This window comes from Trachemys scripta, chromosome 2 (genome assembly GCF_013100865.1).
Source record: "Trachemys scripta elegans isolate TJP31775 chromosome 2, CAS_Tse_1.0, whole genome shotgun sequence".
NCBI classification, from domain to species: Eukaryota; Metazoa; Chordata; order Testudines; family Emydidae; genus Trachemys; species Trachemys scripta.
In genome coordinates this window covers 151,172,596-151,199,676 of record NC_048299.1, presented here as the reverse complement: position 1 = coordinate 151,199,676, position 27,081 = coordinate 151,172,596, and the positions used below count along the sequence as shown (strand labels likewise).

Here is a 27,081-nt window from a genome sequence, read left to right as displayed (position 1 = left end):
CCCCCAGCCTTACCCCCCCCTTGGGCTCCCTCTAGTGGGGACCAATCCCCCAGCCTTACCCCCCCCCCCATGGGGCTCCCTCTAGCGGGGACCAGTCCCCTAGCCTTACCCCCTCCGTGGGGCTCCCTCTAACATGGACCAATCCCCCAGCCTTACCCCTCGTGGGGCTCCCTCTAATAGGGACCAATCCCCCAGCCTTACCCCCCCTGGGGCTCCCTCTAACAGGGACCAGTCCCTCCCCTCCCCAGGGGCTCCCTCTAATGGGGACCAGCCACTTCCCATGGGGCTCCCTCTAACAGGACCAGTCCCCCAGCCTTACCTCCAGGGGGCTCCCTCTAATGGGGACCAGTCCCCATCCCTGCCCCCAGGGCTCTCCCTGGCAGGGAGTCTCGCCCTGTGCCCGCTCAATAAATATCTGCCAATCTGTGCCTTGCTGCAGAAGGCGTCTGCATCCCGGGGGAAGGGGCTGTTAGTCCTTTTCCTCCAGCTGAACCCCAAAGCGGGACGCTGCTTTCTCCCTGGGGGCACAGAACACCAGATCTGCTCCACCACGACCTCTGAAGGGAAGCGGGCACTGAGCCTGCCCCCTCTGCACCTCCATGGACCCAGCGTGCTGTGCTGAACCCTGTGCCTGCATGAGTGGAGGGTGGGACGGGGACGCGGGGAGGGCAGACTCCTCCAAGCTGCCTGTAAAGAGCCGGCCATGGAAACCTGATCTGCTTGTCCTCTGTTATTAAAGATCAGCCTCACCCCATGCGAAGGCCCCGCCTGGTGTTCGTCAGGGACGGGCGGGAATCCATGCAGCAGGGCAAAGGGCAGCTTGTGGCCAGTGGAACCCTGAGGCAGACGCCCTTGTTGCCAATGCCAGGATGCACCGCATGTGATAGACCTGCTCTGAGCAGCGGGCAGTGTCCTAGCTCGGATCATGCTCCCCTTGCCCTCTGCTGGGTGCAGCCATTTCTGTTCTGTATCAGCTCGGCTGCTCGCCAGTCACCGCAGGCTGAGCACCCCCTAGAGCATCTCTTCACACTCGGTGGGTGATGGCAGACCATGGGGCACGATGTGCCCTGTCAGACCTGCTCAGGCCAAGCATGAATACATAAAAGGTGGTTACAAGGAAGAGGGAGAAAAATTGTTCTCCTTGTCCTCTGAGGATAGGACAAGAAGCAATGGGCTTAAACTGCAGCCAAGGCGGTTTAGGTTGGACATTAGGAAAAACTTCCTGTCAGGGGAGTTAAGCACTGGAATAAATTGCCCGGAAAGGTTGTGGAATCTCCCTCATTAGAGATTTTTAAGAGCAGGTTAGACAAACACCTGTCAGGGATGGTGTGACCAGGGTCCTTGTGGGGAGCCAGCTATGGTCACTCAGTTAGGGTGAACTGCAAAGAATGGGGCAGACAATCCCCATAAAGCTGGTGGATATGCCGAAGCTTTACCAACCAGCACAAAACAGCTTCTCTATTACCTTACTGGTTACTCAGAAGTCCAAACAACACAGTTCCCTTAAAATGATCCAGCCTCCATCCAGGTACCTACATCAAATATGATGAAAATTTCTGTAAATCTTATTTCCTCATATAAAAGAAAAGGTTCTACCAACCCCAAAGGATCGGACACATTACCTCCCCGGTTATTGAATATTCCAGATCTTACCTAAACACACACTACAGCCAATTCTTATTAACTAAACTAGAAGTTATTAAAAAACAAAAGATCGGGAGTATGGTTAAAAGATCAATATGCATATAGACATGAGTTCAATTCAGTGAGGTGCAGATTCATAGCAGAGATGGTGAGCTGTGTCGTTGCAAGGAGTTCTTTCAGAAATAGTTCATAGATTATAGTCCAATGTCCAAATCTCATATTCAGGGTGTACCAGCATAACTGGGACCTCAGTCTTGCAACTCAAACTTCCCCTGGTGAAGCTTAAGCAGATCTGAGATGACAGAATCAGGACCTAAGGATCTTGTATACACTTTCATGTCTTTTGATTAGTTGGGAGTTCAAAAGGTAATTAGGATGACTGGAGGAAGTCCATCATTGGTACTTAGCCATAGAATTAACATAAGGCAATTTGCTTGTTCCTCCACCATTCACAGAGTATTTGCTATACATTTCAAAGAGAGATGAATACAGAGATATCCCATGTTTACAATTCATTTACATGATAGGATGCTCTTTTGACCTCTGAATTATGAGAATGCAGCATAGACAGCGACTGTTGATTACATTGTCTACCTTACTCATAAGTATGTAAATACACAAAAACACAAACATTATCTCCTCACATGTCTTTTGAAGGTCGTTTATTTTGCAGAATGTTTAACCCTTTCTGGCCATGCGTCACAGATGGTCTAAATAATATGAGTGCAGGGCACTGGACTGGATGACCTCTCCAGGTCCCTTCCAGTCTTACCATTCTGTGAGCACCAGGAGGTTATTTCGTGAGCAAAGGGGTGCTGGCGTGTTATGAGAGATGGGGCTGCTCCGAGCTGGGGCAGATGGGATTTAGGAGCCTCCAGCTGCTCCCTCACAGACACTCAACCCGGGCAGCCTCCCGGCCTCAATTGTGCAGGACCAGCCTACTCCTACCCTGGAATCTCTTGTAGTGATTCTGGTGGTCGGGGCTGTCGATTCAACAGGGCCTGGCTCAACCCAGGGGTCAGGACAACATTGGCCCAATGTCTGTACCACCCCTTTCCAGGCCTGGCCTCCTTGAGCTGCCTCTCCCCGAGCTCGCCTTGGACCTCCATGGGCAGGGTGCAGAGCCAGTTGGGGGTCTCAGTGATTTGGGCCGCACAGGCCATTACACTGACCCATCTTAGGGGCAGTGCTAGGACACACGGGCGGGATTCCTGGACACTAGTATCTCCAGGCACTGAGAGAAGGCTCTGAGTTTCCCCAGCTGGAACATAACTGGCCCTCGCTAGGAACAAGGGTGGCTGCAAACTTCCCCCATTTCATACAAGTGAAAGGTGGGCCCTGGGTTCCAGGCAGGCTCTCCGCACCCCAGTGAATAAAGTCTGAGCAGGGCTGGACACACTGGCAGCCACCTTCTGCTCTGAGTTACTCACCAGGAAACCCCACTGAATCAGTGGGAGTGGGCAGGGTGTCCCTAGGCCCGGGAGCTGTGTATAGGGGGAGGGATAGGGGCAGGTGGTCCTCAGGTCAGCACCCAGGCAGGAGGAGCTGTAATGACAGGTGCAACGTCAGCCCTTCTGCACTGCGTGGCTGCAGAATAGTCAGCAGGCAGTGCTATTTACCTGCTGAGTGCCATCACTGGAGGGGACAGTGTTGGGATACAACCAGCAGGTGGGCAACTGAGATTCCCCAGAGCCACAGGTTCAAATCCTGGGAGCACTTTGTTCCCCATCAGAAGGAGCTAACCCATGTGCCAGGCTGTTTATTAAGTGTGGAACTGTAAACCCAGGTTCTGTCTGCCCTGCCTTCCCATTAAAGGGTCCAGGGCATTTCCCTGACAGGCTGGAGTTTGCCTTTGGCCGAGGTTTCCCCTCACACACCGGCTGCGCTGTGTTGCCAGGTCACTACCTCCCACTGTAGAGGTGGCTGCATTTCCGTGGAGCTGTGCCTAGAGGATGTCAGGATTTGAGGACTCCAGGTTGTCTTGGGGCTGCCAGCAGGAGGGACTAGCTGAGCTATTGTAACAAATCTCCAGCCCCACGGTTCCTCTGCTATGTGCTAGAGAGCATTACACCAGCAGCATGCACAGAACTCGGCTCTCCCTGCTTGAAATCACAGGCCCCTGCCACTTGAGCGAAAGGAGATTCTCCAACAGCCGGCAGCAGTGTAGTGCTTATGCCACACAGATGAGCACTTCTGATTCTACCCAGTAGACGGCAGTGGCACGCACACACAGCCAATTAATCGTATCAGATCCTCCAGAGCATCCCTCAACCTGCCACCACCCTGATGAGGGGCAAGGAGCTACAGTGGGGAGGAAGGAGGAGAGAAATAACAACACAGTCAGTTGTCAATGAGGCTGGGCACAGTTCCTTAGCACAGACAACATTGCCTGTGACCCTGGTGTTGCAATCTGGCTCTTCCGAGGTAATGAACGCAGGGCTGTGGGGCCTGTGGCGGGGACGGTGTCTACAGAGGAGAAACGGGAAGGTGGGGAAGGATTGTGTGAGCCTCTGAAGCCCCTATGCCATCTCCTTTCTGTCATCCTGCCCCCACTTGTGCTCCCTCGTAGATCGTAAGGACAGCAGGAGCCATTCTTGTGACCAGCCAGTCTGAGCTGCGTCCCACCAGCTGGCCGGAGAATTCCATCCAGTGATTCCTGCCTGCAGCCAGTCACTTGAGCTAGAGCGGAGCTCTTAGAGAGACATCCATCCTCTTGCTGGGGACGGGGAATCCGCCCTGTCCTGGGCAGCCCATGCCAGCAGCTGACCACCCACCCCATCAGACGGGCACCTCAGTCTCTCTTCCAGAGCCAGCCTGACGGGCCCCATGACTTCCCTTTGTTCTCACCACTAGCCTCAGCTGAGTCTGGTTCCTTTCCAGCCTCGGTGTGTGCCGGAGTGTGTGTGTGATTGTCATTCTCTGCTCTGGTCACTCTTGCCATTGGTTCAGGTTTCCAAGAGCCGCTAGGTCACACAGGTGCCTGTGGGCTACCCCCAGGAGCCAGGGTTCTCTGCTCGGTGTCCCCCTCTGGATCCCTAGTTTTGCACCTTTGGCCTTCACTCCTGACCCTGTTATTTCGTACTTGTCCCCCACACACATTTGGATCTCGGGTCCAGGGATCCCTCCCGGAAGGCTGGGGGAGGGGCCTTTAGAAGCAGATGGGCTTCCGCCCGCCCGCCTCCCAGAGCTTTCCAATGAGGCACCCAGGAGTGACTTAGGCCCTGCTTGGCAAGGGTAGTAGGGGGCTTAACTTCAGGCAGGCATTGCGGCCTAGTGCCTAGAGCACTGCACGGGGACTTGGGAGACCTGGATTCTATTCCTGACTTGGGTACTGGGTGATCTCAGGCAAGTCACTTTCCTGCTCTCTGCCTCGGTTTCCCCATCTGTAAAAGGGGGTGATGCTGAGCTTCTTGGGAATGGGCGACAGGGGATGGATCACTTGATCATTACCTGTTCTGTTCATTCTCTCTGGGGCACCTGGCATTGGCCACTGTTGGAAGACAGGATACTGGGCTGGATGGATCTTTGGTCTGACCCCGTAGGGCTGTTCTTATTGATGTCAGCAGGAGTTGGGTGCCCACAAAGCTCTGGGCTTCAGGCCCTGTGGGGACATGGGGGGGCCCTAGTTGCCTGAGTCACTTTCGCCAATGGGATGCGAGCTGCTGGGGCCTGTGCAAGCTCCCGCTGCCCGGCTCCAGAAAGCCCCTGTGCCTGGGATCCACCCGAGGGACCGCAGGCGTCCCAGCCGGGCGGCAGGGCCGGGGCTGCGCCGCCAGGTGGCGCCGCTGGGCCGGCTCGCCCATGCCGCTCCAATTATCTCATTAGCCGAGCGGCCAGCCCCTGCCCATGGGGCGGGAGGAGGCTGCTAGCGCCGGGCCGCCCCTGCAAAGGACACCGCGGAGCGGGCCGTCTGCTCGCCGGGCCGAGAGCGGCTGGGCTGGAAGCCCGCGGGCGGGGGCTGCTTGCTCCGCTCCGCACCGGGTCGGGGAGTCCAGGGAGAAGCGGCGTCTCTGCCCCGAGGTAAGTGCCCCGGGCTGCTGTCAGGGTGCAGGGAGAGCCCGCCGGGGGGGCTGGGATTCCTGGGCTGCTCTGGCTCCTGCCCTAGGGTGCCTGGATGTCTGGATATTAGGGGCTTTGTCTTATATATGCAACTCTACCCCCTACCCCCCGAAAAAGTCCCCACTTGCTATCTGGTCACTTACCCTGCCCCCCAGCCTGTCCTGTGCTGGGGTTCTGGGGGTGGGGGCACCCGGGGCGGGCAAGGGGCTGCAGGCACACGCTGGTGGGGGGCTCTTGTCCAGCCCTTGGATAAGAGGAGCTGGCAGGGGCTGCAGATGCTCTGGCCTCTCCTTGCAGGTGTCCTGGGCCCTGGGAGCCTCCCTGCCCCCCTGCGCAGCCGGCAGCTTCAAGCTTTGTCCGGTCTCTGGACTCTGACCCCTGTCTGCTGCGCTGCAGACTTGGAAAGTGTCTCTCGGGCTTTAGGGCTGTGGGGTAATGACAGGCTGTGCTACGGCGGGGAGCCAGGACCGGAGCTATTTTGGGATTGTCTAGTAACTAGCTTGTTTCCTCATGTGGGGGGAGGACAGCCACTGAGAGCACCTTGGTTGCAGGAGTCCTGGCACCTCCTCACCCCATTGCCCCCGCTCTCTGACAGGGTGCTCGCATGCCCCCTTGGCCGAGCAAGCTTTGCCCTGGCTCTTTATTCAAAGACAGCCCCATTCTGTGCTGCCCTGGCCTCCTCTTGCCACCCCTCCAGTTGCACTGCAGGGAGCTAATCCAGCCTGACTGCTGCTGCCAAAGTGTCATGCACCCAGGAGCAATCTCTCCCTCTGCCATGCTGCCCACATGATGTACGAGCCACAGGGCTTCCCCATGCTAATGGAGGTGGCTCTCTCTGCCTATCAGCCAGCACCTTTTGTCTCCCCTGTGCCTCAAGTCATGCTGTGGGCAGCGCTGGCCTTGGGGTACGCGCCAGTCACTGGTGAGCTCGCAGGGGTGACGTAGCGGACGTGTCTGCGGGGCACGGAGGTCAGAGATGTTGGACGCCAAGAGGGGACCTTTCTTAGTGCTTTGTCCTGTCTGGTTCTGAGTGTCACAAGCAAAGGGGCTGTCTGTGCCCCCATCCAGCCTCTGGGATGGCTGCCTGGGCGCTCATAGGCACACAGGCCCACCCTGCTGTTGGGCGAGATGGGTGGTTTCAGCCCTTCTCTCCCTCCCTGCCACTCCCACCCTCCTCACTTATGGGGGCCTTGCTGGAGTCCAGAGAGGATTGCCAGGCACAGGGCATGTCTGTATCTGGTGTGTGTGTGTGTGTGTTTGGCGGGGAGGCGCTTCCTACTGGCGCTGCAAAGCCAAGCACAGGAAATTCTTCCCAGCGGTTTCTCAAGCCCCTCTTTGTGCGCCTGGGATTTTTAAGATGTTTCCCTGACGGTTATGGAAGAGGTGTCAGGGCCAGCCGGCCACCAGCCCTGCTTCCTCCCTCTCTGCCAAGCTGCATGTGAACCTAATCTCCCCGGGGAGGGGGCCTGCGTGTGGTGAAGGCTTGCAGGGGTCAAGAGCGCTCGGGGTTGTGTCTGACCGAGGACCGGCTCCAGGGTTTTGGCCGCTCCAAGCAGCCAAAAACAAACAAAAAAACCCCCCGCGATCGCGATCTGTGGCGGCAATTCGGCGGAAGGTCCTTCGCTCCGAGCGGGAGTGAGGAACCGTCCGCCGAATTGCCGCCGAATAGCTGGATGTGCCGCCCCTCTCCAGAGCAGCCACCCAAGCACCTGCTTGCCAGGCTGGTGCCTGGAACCGGCCCTGATCTGACCTATTGACTCCAGCCGCTCAGACGAGGGGGAGCGGAGCATCGGGTCATCCCCGGGGCTGCGCAGTGAGGCTGCCCCCGCGGGATGGGAGCAGTGCCAGGTGGATTGGCCCTTTGGGTTCTAGAGGGGACAGGGGCCTTCCTTCCTCCCTCAGTCGGAAGAGGATGCACAAAGTGGGCTGGGACACGAGCAGCACCACATGGGCTAACTCAGCCTCCCCCTCGTGATGCTGCCCAGATCCGACTCTTCGTGTGTTCTTTGGGGTGACCCCACCAGCTGCTTCGCTGAGAGCCCTGGGTTGTTGTGCTGTCCCGCCAAGACAGTCTCTCCCCACCCCGACCACTGCAGCCTGCCTTGAGTGGGGGTGGGGGCCGGTGTTGGCACATGGAGGTGTCAGCCCAGCATCCTCTCCGGGGCGGACTCAGGGAGCTGAAAAGCTTCTACTGAACCACAGGAACAAATGACTCAAACCTGTGGCTGCAAACTTCCTGCGTTGTCTTGTCACTGCTTCCTGGCAGTGCAGGGGGTGGGAGGGCCGCCTGGCTCAGGCCTACAGAACTGACCTGCCAAGACCTCTTCTGACCCTCCCTTCCCCCTGATACTGGCAGCTGTTCTGTCTCTGCTCCCACCATCTCCCTTCTGCTCAAGTTTCAGAGATCTTCTGCCATTGCACTATTACCATCTGCCTCTTGCCAGTCCCGTGGTCCTCTCCAACACATGCTCTTGACCAGCTCTCCCCACCCCCCAATCCTCACCGCCTTGCCCACAGCACCATTCTTGCTATCCATTCTGCCACCTTTCTGAGCCGTCTTCCATAGGCCCTGGTCCTACAGCCTGGCACTGCTCTCCCTAGGCCCCCCTGCCCTAGGTTCGCTCCTCTCTGGACCCTGGCTATGCCAACTCCTGTGCCATGTCTAGGTCCCTGTTCCCCGGGGTCCCAGCAGAGTTCTTAGCTGGGTTCCTTCCTGAAGCTGGCTTGGTCCCCTTGGCCTCCTCGTCTGCCCCAAGCCCTGCTGTGCGTGATTTCCCCCCCCCCCCCCCATCCCCATAGCGTGCTGGCTCACCCCACAGGTGTCGTGTTTACCAGCCGATGGCTCTGCCAGTGCACCCATTTTCTGGATTGCAAAAGGGCCTCGAGATGTGTAGGGGGCAGCCCCAGAACGAGACTAATTTGCCACCTGCAAGGCTGGGTTGATGCTGGCACCATCCGGCCAGTGCCTTCCCCAGTGTGCCTGATCCCTCTGTAGGGTGATGCTAGAGCTTCCCCATCCCTGTTCTCTGTGCCCTTTTCTGCTGGGCTGGGCGGGGCTGGAGCAGGCCCTGTGAGCTAGCAGCCTGGGCCCACAGTGTGTTTCTTCGCAGGGAGCCCCCTCCATCCGTCCCAGCTGCTTGTGGTTAGGAAAAGAAACCATTAGCCTTATTGGCTGGTCTCAGGTCTGCAAGGGGAAGGCAGAGGCTGTTAGCACCAACCTGTGACAGCGAAAGACACTTCTCTGTGTCTCGCAGCTGTCCTCCCCGGAAGTGAAGAGCAGCAGGGCGAATGAACGTAGTGTGCCGATTGCCCTGCAAGAGAGAGCAGCGCTGGGACGAGCCAGGGTGAGGGCCCTGATTACTGCTGGGCAGCCCTTCTAGCTTTGATTTCGGGATTGGAGGAGGGGGCCTGGGCGTCAGGACTCCTGGGTTCTGCTCCTGGCTCTGGGAGGGGCATGGGATCTAATGCTTGGTGCTGGGAGGGGGTGGGAGTCAGGACTCCTGGTTCCATTTCTACCTCTGGAAGGGGAGTGGGATCTAGTGGCTTAGAGCAGTGGGACTGGAACCAGGACTCCTGGGTTCTATTGCTGGTTCTGCCACTAACCTGCTTTGGGCGAGGCAAAAAAGATCTCTCTCTCAACCCCGGACTCCCCAACAGCCTAAAGTGCTCATGCTGCTGGGTTCAGCTTGTCCCTCACTGCCCCCCGGATTTCCTCACCCCTCCAGCCTCATTCCATTTTCAGATCCTCCTCCAGGTGCTGCTGCGCTGCCCAGCCTGACGCTGGTGGCGTCGCCATGTCAATGACGGTGAATCTGACCGGCCCGGCCCCCTGGGGCTTCCGAATCACGGGAGGAAGGGACTTCAGGAAGCCCATCACTGTGTCCAAGGTAGGAGCATCCACACGGGTATGTCCTGGGGTTTGTCTGCTTGTGCTGGAGTGTGCTCTAGGCACTTGGGCAGCGGGGCACTGGGAGCCAGGACTCCTGGGTTCTAATATTGACCCTGCCACTGAATCCCTGTATGGCCTTGCACAAGCGCCTTGGATGAGAGGGTGAGTGTTGCCTGTGCTCTGGAGGTGAATAGCTTCTGATGGGCTGGCAAGGGGAGTGGCACTGAGGATTTAGCTAACCCTTCCAAATCCTAGGCTAGACAACCGGGGTTAGCAGCCTAGCGCAGGCGTGTTAAACTGGCCGAGTTCAAACTAGGCTCCACCCAGAATGTGCTGTGCCCAGTTAAACCCATGTCAAGGCACATTGCCTTGTCCAGGTTCGGCTAACGAGTAGCGAACACCTTCTAAAGCCTCACCTGGGAGTGGCCTGAGGGTGTGTCTGGGGTCTCAGCAAAGGGATCTTGGCTGGTGGCGTGCAGAGAGGGTGGCAGCCAGGCCCCCAGCTGGACACGGCTTTGCATTCTGGAAGTAGCTGCTGGAACGGGAGCCTGGAAGCCAGGGGGATGCCCGGAGTTATGGCTCTCCCTGCTAAGTGGCATGTGCTGGGCTAGCTGCAGTGGTTCAAGGAGCCCCAGGTGGAGAGCAGCCAGTCCAGGAGGGTGGGGGGGTAAAGAAGCCGCAGAGAGTGGGAGGCTGTCCCCCGGCAGGGATGCTGCAGGTGCCTTCCTGTGGGGATCTGAAAGGGAAGAGCCCAGGCACTGGGTCCAGCTCCCCGTTGGTGTGGGGTCTGGCAGGCTTGATCCTGGGGTGAGCTCCCTGTGGATTTCCCCATGGCTCCCTAGTAGAATCTGGCTGGCTCTCATGCATCTTTCTGCTGGCATGCTGTCCTCTCCATCCCCCCATGCCGCAGCCGCTCGCTCTCCCATCGGCAAAGGGCAGGGGCTGCAGAGGAAGCCCGCTGAGTGGGCGTGGTGCCAAGGGACCTGGGAGCAGATCCTGTTTACCGTCCTTGAGGAATCCTGCTCTGTGGGAACAGGCTAGAAGTCCCTGTGGTGCACGTGTGAGGAGAAAAACAACGGGCCCTAACGTCACCCCCGGCCAAGAGGAGTTTCTCTCTGTTGTTGTTCTGGCCTTGGCCTTGGTGTCCACTGTAAACCTGGCCTCTATCAGGAGAGATCAGGACTGGGAGGTGGGGCCTTCTGCCTCCAAGTCACCAGCTGGGACCCGTGAGCAGGCTGGCTGTGACCGAGAGCCCTTCCCGCCTTAGCAGTGAGGCCAAGGACTAGCTGGACCATGGAGATTCAACACCCTCCCCCAGCTTTAGGGGTGGTCCCTCTGAATCAGGGTTTGAGGCACATTGGCAAGACAGAACTCATCCTGTGCTGTACTGTGGATTTTCAGAAGCTTTTACGCCCTGCGGCTGTCGCTCTGGCATCTTTCCCCAGCACTAGAGTCATGTCACTTTATTGTAGGTAGCGCCGGTAGCGAGGCCTACAGTTAAGGTTGCTGGACATTTCCTATTCTAAGGCCCTGTTTTCCAAAGCCAAACTTTAAGCCTTTGGCCTGATACCTTCTATGCCAACTGGGTATCTCAGGCTGAACTTTTTTGGAAAGTTTCAGCTAAAATGGTTCAGCCGTTTCTGAGAATGGAATTTGCCTCATTTGTTGCAGAGGTTGGCAGGTGTGTAGTGAATGAGGCAGGAGGCTGCAGGAAGAGAGAGAATGGTCTCATAGGTAAGGTGGTTGAATGCAGTCCTGGAGAACTAGATTCTATCCCTGCCTCTGCCACAGAGTTCCTGTGTGATGCTGGGAAAGTCACTTAAACTGGACATTTGTTTGACAGATGGTCATTAATTGTGTGTTCCTCATTTTCTGGGTGTCCAACTTGAGACCAGATAAGCAGAAGTGCTGAGCGCTCCCAGCTTTGCCTGAAGTGAGTTGGGAGCTGGGCTGTGAGCATACAACATGCTACGTGTTGCTAAGTATGCTGAAAAATCAGGCTCCAGGTGTCTCAAATGGACACCCAAAATTAGCTGACAATTTTGGCTTTAATCTTTGTGCCTAGTTTTCATACCAATAAGATTGGGGTGGGGGGCGGGAGGTAATACCATCCCTCGCCTCCTGGGCTCTGTGAATTTGTTAATTCATGTTTGCAAAGAATGAAGACTGCAATGAGAGCACTGTAGAAGAAGCCCACAGGGAAATGAATAATTCTGTATTCAGAGCAGGATAGTCATGCATGGGACTGCACAGTGTTGGAGGAGGATAAAAGGAAATACTGCCCAGCTTTGCTGAGCACTGGCCAGAGAGTAAGGCATGTAGTGTTGGGGGTGGGAGAGGGGTGCCTGGGGAGTCTCACCCGCAGGGCTAGCGGGTAGCCACTCAAAAACTCAGCAGTGTCCTCTGCCCCAGGTCTACTCCCTACACTGTGGCCCCATTTTGACAGCCGCTTCCCAAAGGCAGCAGGGTATTTGGATGCTATCTGGTTTCCAGGTCAGGGATGGTTTCCCCTCCCCCAGGTCTAGGTACGATGTCTGGGAACCTCCTGTCTGGGGACGAAAGCTCTAGGCCCCTGAGTGGAATGTAGGGCTCCTCTGAGCCAGCCGGGGCCAGGGGCAGGTAGAGAAATCGCTGCTGACTCGCAGGGTTTGGCCATCCCTTTGGGCTCCTCCTGACTGCAGAGTTACTCTGTGTGACCGCTAGTGTGTTCTGGCCAACCATGGGCAGGGCCGGAGGCTGGGCTGGAAGAGGTCCCACCGAGAAGCCAAGCTGGGGGAAAATCTGGAAGCTGGTGGCATGGCGGTAGGTGATGGTAAATGCAAGCCCAAGGCAGGGCTAAGCTTGGGCCAGTGTGTGTCATCTGTTCAGAGCAGGTTGGGAAGGCCCCCCTGCTTATCTCCCCCTCCCCTCTCGCTGTTGCTTGGGCAAGGGTGGCAGTGTCTCCTGTGCCATGGTATGCTGGAGGTGGCTGGCAGGCCTCTGTCCCTGGCATTGTGTCTCCCCCAGGGCGGTTTTTCTCTGCAGTAATGCCTGGGTGTTCTCCTGCTTCCCCCGCCCCCTTGCTGCGCAGGTGATGGAGCATGGGAAGGCAGCTGCAGGGGACCTCCGACCTGGTGACATCATCGTCTCCATCAATGGCGACAGCACGGCCGACATGCTCAATGTGGAGGCGCAGAACAAGATCAAGCAGAGCTCCGGCCGGCTCCAGCTTCAAGTGGACAGGTGAGATCCGCCTGCCCGTGTCCGCACTGTACTGCTTCCTGTTCCTCAGAGGGCAGGGATCTACTCGGGGGTCTGGCTTCGCTATTTCCCCCCCAGTCCCCTTGTGCTGGGGAGTGGTGCAGCGTCCAGGTGGGGCGTCGGGGCGGTCTATGGTGTCATGGAGAAGAGTGCGGAGGAATCTGGAGTCGTGCAAGTTCAAACTAGCAATCACTCCAGCAGGATCAGTCCGAGCTCTTTTCGTCACAGCAGCAAGGCCTAAGGGGTGGAGCTGGGAGTCATGACTCCTGGGTTTTCTTCCCAGCTCTGCCACTGATTCACTGGCTAGCCTTGGGCAAGTTACTGGCCCCCTCTGTGCCTCAGTTTCTCCTGCTGTGCAGGGTGGGGTAGTGATCCCTCCACCTCTCCCGGAGGGCTGGGGGTTAGTTAACAAATCGGTACAGCACTATGTATGTCCCAATACAATACGCCATTACCAGGGCTCAGCCCTGTACTGCTCCTGCCTACACCTCCTGCATGGGCAGGGTGTGGAGCCAGGGGTGAGGGTTCTTCCCCCCTGCTCCTCAGTGGTGGAAGCACACCAGCCTGGGCAAAGGTTGAGCGGAGTTCAGGGCTCCAGCTCCCTCTATTTACATGGAGCAGCAGAAGTGTACAAGAGAGAGCCGAGGCCTGTATGGGGGATACAAGGCTGGAATACAGAGGGGTCTTGCCCTGGTCTCTTTGCTACACCCTGGGGATCACTGCTTTGGGGTCCTGTGCCAGGCTTTATGCTGCAGCTCTGAGGGCTGGGGGGCATGCTGGGCACAGAGCTGTAGCTCCTGGGTGGGTGGGGGGCTGTGGCATGCTATGGGGTGGGCATGCTGTGCTCTGGGTGGCTCTGAGGCTGGGTGAGGGGATCAGCTGTGCTGTGCTTCTGAGGCAGGGGCATGCTGGGCACAGAGCTGTGGCTCGGGCGGCATGCAGGGCAGGGCTGGGGTTCTGTAGGGTGGGGCTGTGCCAGGCACAGCGTGTCTGTTCCTCCCTGCTTCGGGAGACGCCATCTCTGCTGTTGGCCTCAGGGGGCCTTTAGGATGCTTCTGGAAACCAGCATGCTGAGCGCACGACGGAGCAGGCAGCTTTGGCAGCTACCGCCCTGCAGCCCAGGTCTGACTGGTTCCAGCAAGCCTCTGGCCTCTGGGAGGGGCAGGTCAGGGGTGTCCTGTGACAGCCCCTTGCAGCATGGGGCAGGCCCCAGTCAGCGGAAGCTGGAGCTGGACACGGCCCCCCCGGATGGCCAGGCTGCAGGAGAGGGACCCTGCATGGCAGGTCTGTCAATCCGGTTGCCCCCGGGGCTGGCTCTCCATGACCCTCCCCGATTCACCTGCTTGGCCCGGATGAGCTGGCTGCAGCGGCTGCATTGATGCTTATGGTCTAAGCCAGACCCAGAGGAAGGGAGGCCAGGAGCTGTCTTTCCCCTGAAGCTGGGCAGCTGGGCCCTGCCCCAGTGGGGAGGTGGAAAGTTTCTTTGCGCTGTCTCCTGATGACTCTGACTGTCTAGATAGAACGTGAAACGTCTTTGCGGGGGGGGGGGGGGGGGCGGTGTGATGGGTGCATCCTAAAAATACCTCGCTGCTGACCCGGGCGCGGCCACATGCCAGCCTGACTCACGGCTTCCTCTGGCCCTCCCCCGCCATCTGCGGCGCTCGCAAGGGTTTGTTTGGCAAGGGAATCTGCCTGGCCGGCTGCCCCAGGGGTTGCATTGTAGGGTGAGGACGTGCCTGGGAGCGTCAGGCAAACTCTTAGGCTGAGCCCCCGCCTGGCCCTGGTCAGCCGCTTCTGCAGCAGGTCGCGTCGCCTGGACGCTTGCTCGCATCCCCTCTCAGCAGTTGCAGCTCAAATGCGTGTGCGCACCAGCTTCCGTGCATTCACGCTTGCACAGGCATGTGCAGCCTAGTTTCACCATTGCTGGTGCACGAGCTCCTGGGGAGCTGCCTGCCCAAGAGACCCCTTCCCACACGCATGAAGCCCCTTTCTCTCGCCAGCCCATCTCTCCTGGCTGCCTCTCTGCTCGGTGCTGCGTCCTCTCCAGCTGACTGGGACGTGCAGCGGGTTCCTGACGAAGGGTGGGAAACCCTCATGGTATCTTGGAAGTGGCCCAAGACCCACAAACCCAGCCGGAGCGGCTCAGGAGGCTGCATTCCTCTCATTCCGGGCCCTTTGGCTCATCTCCTTCCCTTCCCCGCCTGCCCTAAGAGCCAGCCCGCTGTCCCTGTGCTCCCGCTGGGTCCCCAGGGTGGGGAGCCATGCCTCTCCATCCCCAGGCTGCTGGCCCTTCCCCTCGTCTGCTCTGGCTCTTCACGCCTTGGCCACCGCTGTACTGCAGCCCTAGAGCACAGGGAAGAGCAGCGCCCCACCTGAGCAGCCGCCCCCAGCTTACACACCCTCGCCCCGGGAGCTGGCTCTGTCCCTCTGTGAAAGCCCTTTTGCTGCCACTGGGCGTGTCTGCCTGTGTGTGAGAGGCAAGCAGACACCCGCAGTCTGCTCTGTGTCCTGCTGGCTGGGGCTAACCCCGTGTGGCCCCTTTCCCTGGGTGGAGTGCTGGTCCCTATATTCTGATCCCTTTGGGGCTGGGCCCAGGCTTCAGAACTCCCAGCACCCTGCCCCTCTGCTCATGGGCATATGGGATGTGGGAGGATGACTCCTCTCATCTCCCACTGTCATGTTGCATTCCTACAGTCCCATTTGTACCCCTCCATTTAACTGCCCTTAATGAATTCCAGCTCCTGGCTACATCAAAGCCCCCAGCGGGTTCCTGATGAGAGGGGGAGAGAATATGAAGCAGCCCTGTATTCCCCTCCCCCTGGCCTCTGGGGCTGGCGCTGCGTCCAGCACATCTGGGCTGGGACCAGGAGCAGGAGTGGAAGAAGTCCTCTTAACCCTTTGTCCTTCTAACTGTGGCCCTCTAGGTCCCTGGATAGGGAGCGTGCTGGGTGGAGCGAGGCCTCTGGGGTGAGCCGAGTTCTTCCTCGCTGATGGGGAGACTGTTCTGGTAGCACCTTGAGGCCCCCACTGAAATCAGGGCCGCGTTGCTCCGGGTGCTGTACGTAAATAGCTCACTGGGGAACGGGCTGTTTCCTACCAGCCAAATAAACAAGATGATGGGTTATTAATGTTACCCCGCTGGACAGATGGGGACTGAGGGGCTAGGGGCCTTGCCCAAGGGTACAGAGTCTGTGGTGGAGCAGGGAGTAAACCTTGGGTCTCCTGTGTCCCAGGCCTGTGCCCCCAGCTTATCCTTCTTCTGCTTTCCCATGGGGAGGGTAGTTGGTGCAGTCTGTCAGACACAGTATACCAAGGAACGTGGCCTCAGGGCAGGGCACGAACGGGGGTAACTAGCCAGCTGCCTTCTCTGGTCCCGGGTGTCATCCCAAGGCGCCAAAGGTGGAATGGGGGCCAGCCAGGCCAATCTCACACTCTCTCTACATCTCCTCCCTCTTTCCACTGCACTCAGGTCCCAGTTGTTCTCTCCCGGACAGACCAACGGTGAGAGCTCCCCAGAGATGTTGGCCATGCGGTTCCAGGTGAGACCCCCTCCCATCCCCAAGTCACCACCAGGTCCTTCCCCAGACCCTGGGGAGAGTGGAAACATCCAGCCCTACCTGGCAGCGGGAGCTCCATGTCTTGGCCCCAAGCCCTGCCCATAGGGGGGAGGGTGCTGTGCCTGTTAATGGCCCTGGGCCTAGATTTCAGGGCATGGCTGCCTTTGCCCATCCCAAGGCCTCTCCCCACACAAGGGTCCTTCCTGCTCAACCCCAAAGGAGGGGGAGTGACAGGAAGCCAGGCCATCCTGATTGGTGAGTGGGGTGGCTCCATCCCCCTGCCCACTTGGCTGACAGTATCTTTCCCCAGGATGTCGTACGAACCAGGGATGACAGCCAGGGCTCGGTGAGGTCCTCCTACTCCAGCCCGGCATCCCTTAGCCCCCGGCCTGGCAGCCCCTTCTCATCCTCGTCACCCGGGTACCGGCCCGGCAGCCCCTATAGCCCCCAGAGGCCCAGCCTGCCCTCCGAGGGCAGAGGGGAGACGGTGGCGTGCAGCCGCAGGTAAGGCCCAGAACCAGGGAGAGGTAGAGGCTCATGGCTGGAGCAACGAGCACTGGCAGTTAGAGGCGGGGTGGGCGTGCCACGTGTCTGGCTTTGAATGGCACAGGTGTGGGGGGGCTGGCAGGGTGGAGGCGATGGGGTACAGCTGACCCTTTTTTGTGATTTTTTTCCCCCCCCCCTCTGTGAATGGGTTTCCCATGGACTTTTTTCCCCCTTTCAGCTTCCAGTCTCTGGCCAGTTCTCCCAGTGTCTTTGAGGATCGCTCCCCCTCACCCCACAGGCATCAGCATCCAGGCAGCAGACAGGTGAGCAGGAGGGCACTGGGGTAACAGCATCCCAGGTGCACAGTGTTCTGTGTTGGGGGGGATCCCCCCGCCGTCGAGCTGGGGTGTGACGCTGCAGGGGGCAGGTCTTGGCTTCGTACCCTGGGGACCTGGCATTGTGCTGGGGCGGAGGTGTGTCTGTGTGGGAGAGTCTGAGTTATGTTGTCTCTTTCCCCTGCCTGGGCCGCTGCAGGAAGCCTCGTGAGGCCCTGTGTGGGGCCAATGACCCAAGCTCCTCCAATTCCCCCGCAGAGTTTGGGATGCTTCGTTTCTGAACGCAGGGGGAGCAGGGTGCCAGGGGCCCAGCTGGCAATTCCTGTCACTGGCTGTCCCTTTTTTGTCAGATGGGATAACTGGACATTCTCACCGTAGCAAAGTCCAGTCCGTCTTCATAGTCCTACTGAGCTCTTGGCCCCAACAATATCTTGTGGCAGCGAGTTCCACAGGCAAACCACCCATTTTGCAGCAATCTGAAACATGCTGCCATTGGGTGTTGCTGATTTGGGGTGTCGCTACTGCCTTCCCTGTCCTACTCATTGGTGTGGTCTGTCCATCTGCACCAGTGCCTGTCTCTGAACCCCCCTCTCCTGGGATATTTTTCCTTGGGGCGTTTGTCCCTTCCCCTCCCGGTGCTGGGTCTGGGTCTGGGTCCAGGTGTATTTGTAGGATTGGGGAAGAGCTCCATTGTGGCAACAGGAGGGGATTTTACTGCGGAGGGGATTGGGGTGTTCACATCAGCCCTTTGGCGCTCTGACTGCTCCTCCCTTGGTCCATCCAGCTTTGCCCGCCTGCTCCATCCAGTCTCCATGTTCCTGTCCTGCCCGAGAGGGACTCTCCTGGCGGAGCGAGGGCTTTGGCCTCCATGTTGCCCCACCTCAGCCGCCCCCTTGAGGCCGTGCACTGGGCCCTGTTACTAAGGCAGCCGGATCCCACCTCTGTCCCCGCAGGCAGCAGTGCACCTGGCTGGGGATGTTTGCCTGTTTCTACCTGGCGTCTCCGAGGCAACGGCTCAGGGCTGGGGAGGCAAAACCAGTTTGGGGAGATGCTGCTGCTTTCCCGTGGGCATGCAAGGCAGGGGCGTTGGCAAGGGAGGCTGCCTCCACAAAGACACGTGCTGGGTCCTGGGAGCCTCTGCTCTTCCCTGGAGGAGCCGCTTGCTCCATTGCCTCTGGGGGGGGGGGGGGGCTGTTCAATCTCTGTTCAAAGCCCTCCCTCATTGCTGAATACTGCCTGCCCCAGTGCCCCCTCCCCAGTCCTGGGTGTGTTCTCTGTGCTGATAGCAAGGCCACACTGGCACCACAGCTGCAGGTCCAGGGAGTTCAGGGCTGGGGAGCTGCAGCCCAGTACCTGAGCCATGAGCCCTTGGCAGAGCCTGGCTCCAAGGGGCTGCATCCCCCTGCTGCCCTGGGGCAGTGGGCTCCGTTCCCTGCTCCTCACCACTGGGCTCCCTGTACAGCCTTCCCTATCCCAGAGGTGCCTGGGCAGTGTGGCCCAGGCAGGTTGCAGTGCAAGCCTCCAGTAGACTTTCTAGCCAAACCTACACCCGGGGTGAGGTGCTGGGAAGCCTGTGACCCACCAGGGGGCCTGGCTCCTGGACTCTCCCATATCTTACACCCTGTAGCCTCCCCTGTCCCATGGGGGGCCTGTTCTGTGCACTACGGTGGCATAGTGCCCAGAGCCACATCCTAGCACGCCCCACTTCGCGTTGGCCCAGCATTTTCTTGGCTCCTATCCTCTCCAGCGTGTTTCTCCTGGGCCTGGGCGCTGCTGCTGCTTGTTCTTCCTGGCTCCGCTCCGTGGCAGCCGCTGACTCCGGGGGCCCTCTCCCTCCCCTCCTTAGCTTTCTTTATTTTCTCGGGGCTGGGGATATTTTTCAAGCCCAAATTGGGAAGCATGGTGGCCCTGGAGCATGGCCTGTTCCAGCTGGCAGCGGGCTCGGCCCAGCAGACCCTTGGCTTCCCCTGCTGGTTTGTTCTCTCGTTCCTTCCCAGCGTTTATTTGCTTTGGTCTCTGGGCCCTGGTGGGCTCCACCCTGCCTGGAGGCCACACTAGAGCTGGGGCCCTGCGGGTGGGATCGGAGATGGGGAGACAGGACCCCAGTGTGCGGGAGCTGAGCAGGGATGCTTTCCCTGAGCCACATGGCTCCTTGGCAACTGCTTAGCTCTTCCTAGCAGCAAACAGGGCCCCAGAGGCTAGACCATCACCCCCAACCTGCCTGTCTCTTGATTCCCAATGACACCCCCCAGCCTCCCGAGGGTCTGTCTTTGGGACGCTCAAGTTAACTACAGGGCCTGGCATGTGGCACGTTGATCTGGCCGGACCTCGCTGCATTGTGGGAGCTGGAGTGTCGCTGATGGGAGGATGGATGCTTAAAGTGCAGGCGGAACTGCAAGGAGAGTCTCTAAGGGATCGATTGGCACCGTAATCTCTATTGGGCCACTCTGGGGCGAGGGAACACGAGGGTTGCAGTGCGCATGGCACAGGTACACACTCGTGGGCTCTGTGCTTGGCTTCTTGCAGAGATCTGAGCCAGCCAGATCCCCTGCCCTGGGGAAGGGGACCAGACCCCTCTACTTTCCTCCTTGGATGGAAGGCTGAGCAGTCGGGCTTTGCTGGCTTGCGGGATGTGCTCTGTCGAGTTTTTCTCCCAGAAACATTTGCTTCCACTTATCCGGGTTTTTGCCTTTCTTGTGGCTCCAGGGCCGTTAAACAGGAGCAGATGCTGTTGGAGGAGCATTTCTGGGCTAGCAGCACAGGCTTAAAATAACAGGCTTTTGGGGGGGGGGGAAGGGAGTGTCTCCTGGATTTGGCTAGAGATGACCCAGAAATAGGCATGCTGGGCAGGGACACAGCACAGAAATAGGCATGCTGGGCAGGGACACAGCACTGGCAGAGAGGGCACTGGGCAGCACCGTGACAGGGAGGAGAGGGGCATGTCTGCCTGGTGCTGCGTAGCTGGCTGGTCCTTGCAGAAAGGAGTCAGGGCTCTGGCAGGGGTGGGGAGCAAGCAGGGAGGGGTGCTGTGCTGGCCCCGTTTCCCTCCAATCCCCATGGAGGGGAGCAGGGTCTGGCTGGCCTTGGAACTGGCACCGGCTTGGTGGGGCGGCTGGAGACCCCTTCTAGGGCCTGCTCCAAGAGGGTGTGACTACCCAGAACGTCCTTTGCTTGCTCTGGGGTGGAATGAGCACGTGCAGCTCACCGCATGGTGCCAGGATGAGCAGAGCCTCTATCTCCCCTGCAAGCTGACGGGGCGTCTGCCTCTTGCAGATCTCTCCATTGCCCACTTCCCCCAGCAAACAGAGCCCTCTCTGCACCGCTCACGCCCCAGCTGGGGGGCCCCCGGAAACCAGCCCTGCATTGCGGGACAGGGAGGGCGTTGCCGTGTGCGTCTCCCCAGCCAGGAGCCGCAGGTCTGAGGGGTCCCCTTTGCTCTGCTGGGAAACGCTCCAGCAGCTGGGAGGAGATGTCTGGACTGTGGGTCAGGAGCGTCCTCTAGTGGCCAGAGCATGCCATGCAGCCCTGGGTGAATGTGAAAGGGCCACACTCTTGTATCCTGTGGGATGAAAACGGGATGGAACTGTTGAGTGTCTGCACAAAGCACCCCTGCCCTGCGGCATCCCATTCGCTAGTATCCACAGCTTGACTTGTCCCTTGCTAAGGCATCGGGACGGGCGCCGTGGCCTAGCAAGCAGAGCTCTGGCTTGGGAAGGCTGGGTCCCCAAGTTCTGCGCCAGCCTCGCTCAGGGTCTGGCTCCTCACGCTCCCTCCTTCTCTCTCTTGTGTCTCAGGAGCGAGGCAGCTTGTGCCACCCGAGCAACTCTCCAGTTGCAGCTCTGCCTCTGATCAACCGCACACCATCCCCTCTCGGCCCCTGGGAGATGGGGAGGGCCCCGGGCAGGGCCTCGCCCTCGTACAGCCCCCGCAACAGGTAAGCCTGGCTCACCAGCTGGGGCTTGGGCAGGGAGGGGGGTGTGACCCAGCCCAGAGCGAAGGATGCTGTGGGGAGTCAGTCTGTGACCCACAGGGCTCCAGGGGAAGTGTGACATAAGCCAGGCTGGCAAGAGGACCCGGAGGATGCTGCCATTCGGGGCGAAGGGGCGTTGGCAGAGCGGTGCCAGCCTTGAACTGATTTGGAGAGTGTGGGGGGGGTTGGGTCGAGGTGAATCACCTCAGCGGGGCAGTGAGGGGGCTGGAGACTGAGGCATATTGTGGGATCTGGATCCGGGGAGGGGTCTCTTGGGTCTCAGCTGAGCTGGGAGATTGAGGGAGGGGCTGTGGGGTCAGTTCGGGGGTGCATAGCCTGGGGAGACTGGGTCTGGTTGGGGTTGTGGGGGTCAGGTTGGGATTGAGCCGCATCACCAGAGCCGCTTCCTTAAAGGTGTCCTGTTCCTACCTCGCCCTCTCACCCTTGTTAGTCTAGTCCCACAGCCCTGCCAACGTACCTTTGTCCAGACCCACGGCACCCCCTGCTGCTCTGCTGAGCTCTGCCAAGGTGCTGCGCACGCTGGGCCTGAGGTCTGCCAGCATTGCGGGGGGCAGGGGGTGGTGAGGGGAGCCAAGCCCTGGAGTAACTGAGAGTGAGGCAAGGCACCTTTGGAGAGAACGGGCCCCTGGCTGAGAGTGGAGTTGTGGGGTTGGGGAAGCCCTCTGGTAGGCTGGGAAATCACTCTGGTAGGCTGGGAAATCCTTGCTCAGAGATCCCAGGCCCCAGCCTGGTCACCAGGGGTTCCCCTGGCCCAGGGAGCCATGCAAGGGTTAACTCAGCTGATCCAGGTGTGCGTGGGAAGGAGCAGGGCAGGCCTGGGCGTCACCCTGGCCAGGGAGCGTCAGTGCAGAGAGCTGGAGACTGGGCCTACAGAGAGACCGAAGGGGCAGCAGGCTCGCCCCCTTGGCAGGGCCCTGGGGTAGGTATTTGGAGGGGTGTGAATTCCCAGTTCCCACCCACAGGGGGAACTGGCCATGTGTATGGGATGCAGAGTGCTGGCTGGGCTGTGGCCCCTGGGTTTCCTCATGGAGGAAGTGCAGAGGTGTGGGCTAGAAAGGCACCCCCTGAACAACTCAGGTGGGACGGGCTGATGGGCACAGAGTTGTCTGCGCCTGGGGTGAGAAGTTGGCTCTGTCAGCGGAGCTCATCAGCTGGGGTCTCTCCTCCCTTGGGATGGGAGCTGCAGGTACCTCATCCTGGCTGGAATCAAGGGGGGAGGGAGATCCTGCCAGTTCCTCCCTAGCGATGGGGGACTGTGGCCCCAGGGGCCCCTCTGGATAGGGGGTTAGCAGTCACCTCTGGGTCCCCAAGCTGGCACGCTGAGGGGGTTGGATTGTCTGAACACCCTGCCCGCGGCCAGGCTGCTGCTGCCTTGGCACAACGGGGATTCGCTTGGAGCTTCGACAGGTGAGGGGAGGTTAAATGCCCCTTGTGTCGGGATGGGACGAGCCCCCTGCCCCTTTCTGGAACACCGAGGCTTCCAGGTGAGTAGCTGCACACAGTGGGTGGTTAGCTGGGCTGATTGGCCGGGATCTTGCTCCCTGCCCCACCTCGTGCTGGGTGCCTGGGGCTGGACGTAGCTAGGCGCTCTGTGTTCTTCAGCGGGGCTGCTATACATCAGGGCCTGCTCTCTCCGCAGCCTGGACTCGGAGCTGGCCATGCGGCGCTTGGAGGAGGACTCCGAGGTCTATAAAATGATGCAGGAGAACCGTGAGATCCGGGCCGCTCCACGGCAATCCAACACCTTTCGCCTGCTCCAGGTGGCTCTGGAGACTGATGGGGGAGGTGAGCAGAGGCTGGAAGGAACTGGAGCAGAGGGGCAGAGAAGGGAGTAGGCAGGAGTCCAGAAAAGGAGAGCAGAGGGGCCAGGGCAAGGGCAGGGGTGTGATAGTCTCCAGAGTATGGGGTTCTGCATGGATGGAAGGGTCGGGGTGGAGAGGATTAGTCTTTGGGGTCCAGGGCAGTGTGTGGGGAGACCTGGGGAGGGTCTGTGGACATGGGAGTGCATCCTTGATCCTAATGTCTCCCTTGCTCTCCTTTTCAGCGGGCACCACGACCCCCTTTCCCAGCAAGTTGTCCCCCAGCACCCACAAGCCAGTCACCAGCTCCGTGGCCGGGGTTCAGAAGCTGCACACATGTGAGAAGTGCGGCACCGGCATCACGTGAGTGTGGCTAATGCGTGGGAGGGAGACGCTGGAGACCCTCAACCTTCCTTCGGGCTGACGGCTCCATTTATCCTAGGATTTCTGGGGGGAGAGCCCAGTTGGGAACTCGCAGCAAGCCCAGGCTATCTTGTCCTTCCAGCCCCCAGTGCTAGCTCCTGCAGGCCAGGCCTCATCTCCGTGCGGCAGGAGAGAGTGTCAGCCTGGTGCTCAAAGTCCAGACTCCTGGGTTCAGTTCCTGGCTAAGGGGAAGCGGTCTAGGTGGGGAGCAGCCTGCCCCTCCCATATTCCTAGGTGAGGGCGCGGAATGGCGTTGGCAGAATACAGAAGGCTGATGCGCTGGTATAGCAATGAGAGCACAGGAACTGGGGGTCTCTCTCCTGGGTTCTATCCCCACCTCTGCCACCAATGCCCTTTGCAAGTCCCGTTTCCCCTCTGTGCCTCAGTTTCCCCATCTGGGAAGGCTTCGCGAATGTCTGCAGCATTGGAGATGGGGATCCATCCTTCTCCGGGCTCTGGGGCAGTTCAGACCCACGGACCCAAGCCCATGTGCCCTTTTGCCCGTCGAAGCGTGGCTAGGCATGGGACTTGGCTGCATTAACCCCTAGGGACGAGGTGGAGGTGGCCACGTGGTCGCCCTTCTCCGTGCGTCTCTGTGCACATGGAAAGGCTTCTAGGGCTACTGTCCCGCTTGGTTGGTTACTGAAGCAGTGAGAGCTGCTCCGAGCGGCTGGAGCAATGCCATGGTGAGCAGCCTGAGGCTGGAGTTCAGAGGAAGGTGCCCTGGTCTCAGGGATGTCCCCACGGAGCAGGCAGGAACCCGTTGCTTGAATGGCTTGGCCGTAGCTTGGGAGAACGGAAGGCGGAGTTGACCCTGTTGGGATTTGAAGGGGTGGCTCTGGGGGCAGTGGCGCTGGGATGCTGTTGGCCAGCTCTTCCTCCCAGCTGACTGCATTTACGCTGTCTCCCGCAGGACCCAGGCGGTGAGAATCCAGGAGAGCCGGTACCGCCACCCCTCCTGCTACATCTGTGCCGACTGTGGCCTCAACCTCAAGATGCGAGGCCACTTCTGGGTGGGCGAGGAGCTGTACTGCGAGAAGCACGCCCGCCAGCGCTACCAGGGCCTTGGGGAGGGCGCCGCCGCTGCCACGGCCATCTCCTCCAAGTCCTGAGCTGCACCCGAGAGCATGGGGCCTGGGGCTCCCTGGCTCTGCCTGCGCCCCCCGCCCTCCCCGGGGCTTCCGCCAAGCACAAATGCCACCTCCCATGCTGGGAGTCTCACTGCCGTGTCCTGCTCTCGGCCTCCCTCGATTGGCTGCCAGCCCCTTGTCCCCGCTGCACCCCAGCCCGTCGGCTTCGCTGCTCTTGTTGCCGCCAGCCAATCGAGAGAGACCGATGAGGGAGCCTGCTAGGTATAGGGTAGCTGGTGGGAATGGGATAAAGAGTGGCCTTTGGCCTCTAGGTCACCGGTTCAAATCCAGATCCCTCTGCTCAGCTAGTCCCAGCTGGTGGTTGTCCAGCTGCAGAAATGAGCTTGTTTGGTTCTCAGCCTGTTTCTTAAAAGGTGTCTGGTCTAAGGTGCCCAGCTGTGGGAGATGCTTGTCCTGTCTTCTTCCTGCTCAGTGGGCGGAGGGTTCGGACTCCAGGGCTGCCGGCCCCGTACCTCTCACCAGGCCACCTCCAGGATACAGAGAGACACTGTAGGATGGCTGTATCGCCTCATTCTCACGATCACTGCCAGGAGCTGTGCGTGCGTCTGGGTGCAGTGGGGAGGGTGGGGGTGGCGCTCACACACTTAGGTACTGGGGGCATTGCAGGGGGGAATGGGATAGGCACAGCTTTGTACACTGACTTTGTAAAGCTTCTCAAAGGTATTAAACCAGATCTCTATATAAAATATAATATATATATATATACCTGCCCCGCACCCGCCCGCTCCTGTGTCTGGTCTGTGGATGCAGCCAAGAGGGAGGGAGAGCATGCTTTTTCCCCAGGAACAATGGGGCTTAAAGGAACGGGGTGCGTCCCACCCACCCGAGTCAGGATAGAGACAGACAGGTGTGTGGGGGAGAATAGAGAGGGGGTTGATGGGGAAATACCCATTCCTATCAGAGGGGCACACTCTGGAGGTGGAGGAAATGCACCTTCCCATTAGGGATGTAGGGGGATGCTCTGGGGTCCCTCCTTCCCATGATAGGGATTGTGCAGGGCTTAGTCCCTTTCTGTATTCTGCCAAGCTGGGTGGGGTATGGAAGGGTGGGCACCTCTACTCCCAGGGGCCAATGCAGACTTGGGAGGCTCCATGGCCAACCTTCCAGTTAATTGAGCAGCCCGGTGCAACCTGGGGAGATTTCCAGCAGCAGTGGGGCCTCTCCCTGCCACCAGCTCCGGGGTGCAGGATACAATGTGGGTGAGGGTGGGCGCCCCAGGCCCACAGGAGCCAGGTTTGCACTGTAGTCCCAGCCCAGGTCGGGTGCTGGCAGCGGCGTCTGGGGCCTGGCTGGGCTTGTTGCTTGGAGGTCAGGGGAAGGCCGCAGCAGCTGCACAATGCAGTGCCCGTTGTCACCTGCCCCCTTTGAGTGCACTGTGGGCAGCTGGACACTGGAGGGCAGCAGCTTCCCTTCAGCACATTGCACTGACTTGGGATGGTGCAGCCAGGCCAAAGCCTCCTGGGCGGGTGGGTGGGTATGTGTATGTGCGTGTTTGCGGGAGAGAATGCCCTGGCTGCTCGGGCAGCAGTGCATTGTGGGTGGGAGTGGGTCAGATCCTGAGGCAGCGATGCCCTGACCTGGCAGGTCCCCTCGCAGCAGGCAGCTGAGTGCATGTGCAGAGCAGGGAGCTCGTTAGAGCAGCGTTGCCCCATGGAGCTTTACTCTTGCAACATCTGTGGGCTCCTCTGGCAAACGACATGGCTGGGGAATGGGGAGGCAAGCCGGCTGGAGCAGGGCCCCGCTCCCTGCCCAGGTGGTGGTTACCTGATGCGGGGGCCTGCACGGAGATGCAGAACAGCGCTAGCAAGCAGAGCTCAAAGGCTGTCCAGGCCCATGGGGCTGGGTATGTTCTGACCCTAGGGTGAGCACCAGGCCGGTGGCTGCCAGATGCACAGGAGAGGGAGGCAGGCAGGCCAGCACAGTACCTGTGCTCCAACCCAGCTGCTGGAGGAGAGGCCACGGGTACCAGTGTGCCCATGTCTCGTGTTCCCTGGGGCATTAGTATCCCGCTGTGCCAGGGAAGAAAGGGTCATGGGCCACCACCCTACAGCTACATGCAGACCCTTGCGGAGCATGTGGCCCTGAATGCTGGCCGCCTACCTGGCTTGGTACCTGCAGGACCAGCCCTCCCCTTCTCAGTGCACAGAGATCAGACCCTTGCCCAGGTGATCTGAAGGAGCATTGCCCTGTAGGGGGACTCGGGTGCCCAGTCCCGCTCTGCCAGAGGGATGGAAGCAATTGGGCAGTACTCACTGGCCCTGGGGGAGCAGCCCAGCTGTCTGTGTTAGGAACAGCATCTGCAAACTGCTTCAGGGGCGAGTGACTTGGAAGCAGCTTAGGAGCCTGAAATCTGCCGGGAGATGGTTGAGCTTGCTTAGCCAGCAGAGACCTTCCTACCCAGACCCCATGCCTGGCATCTCCTCATCCTGCTTCCCAGTGAGTAGTAAGTAGCTCTCTGGGAATGCTAATGTAAGTGGGGAGGGAGGTGCGGGGAGAGGAAGTGGCTT

General features: G+C 59.5%; 1 protein-coding gene across 3 annotated transcripts; it reads left to right on the top strand.

Moving 5' to 3' along the window:
* The first annotated feature begins 5,166 nt into the window (after positions 1–5,166).
* PDLIM2 (PDZ and LIM domain 2) lies at positions 5,167–25,290 on the top strand. 3 transcript variants are annotated; one of them, XM_034761879.1, is made up of 11 exons: positions 5,536–5,664; positions 8,958–9,047; positions 9,446–9,590; positions 12,663–12,814; positions 16,302–16,371; positions 16,700–16,893; positions 17,114–17,198; positions 21,005–21,144; positions 22,841–22,986; positions 23,246–23,363; positions 24,337–25,290. In XM_034761879.1, exons 2-11 carry the CDS (start codon positions 8,992–8,994, stop codon positions 24,533–24,535), a joined length of 1,305 nt encoding a protein of 434 aa, XP_034617770.1. In that variant the 5' UTR covers positions 5,536–5,664; positions 8,958–8,991; the 3' UTR covers positions 24,536–25,290. The 3 variants fall into 3 exon arrangements, with proteins under 3 accessions (XP_034617768.1, XP_034617769.1, XP_034617770.1); XM_034761877.1 differs by lacking the exon at positions 8,958–9,047 and having other exon boundaries at positions 5,167–5,664; XM_034761878.1 differs by lacking the exon at positions 8,958–9,047 and having other exon boundaries at positions 5,168–5,664; positions 9,458–9,590.
* Positions 25,291–27,081: the final 1,791 nt, after the last annotated feature.

Excerpts from the sequence above, each read along its gene's own strand:
- PDLIM2 (XM_034761877.1), top strand. The coding sequence starts at position 5,297 with ATGCGAGCTGCTGGGGCCTGTGCAAGCTCCCGCTGCCCGGCTCCAGAA. Across the intron at positions 5,665-9,445 it reads AGCGGCGTCTCTGCCCCGAG|ATCCTCCTCCAGGTGCTGCT; the intron begins GTAAGTGCCCCG and ends TTCCATTTTCAG. Across the intron at positions 22,987-23,245 it reads TCTGGAGACTGATGGGGGAG|CGGGCACCACGACCCCCTTT; the intron begins GTGAGCAGAGGC and ends TCTCCTTTTCAG.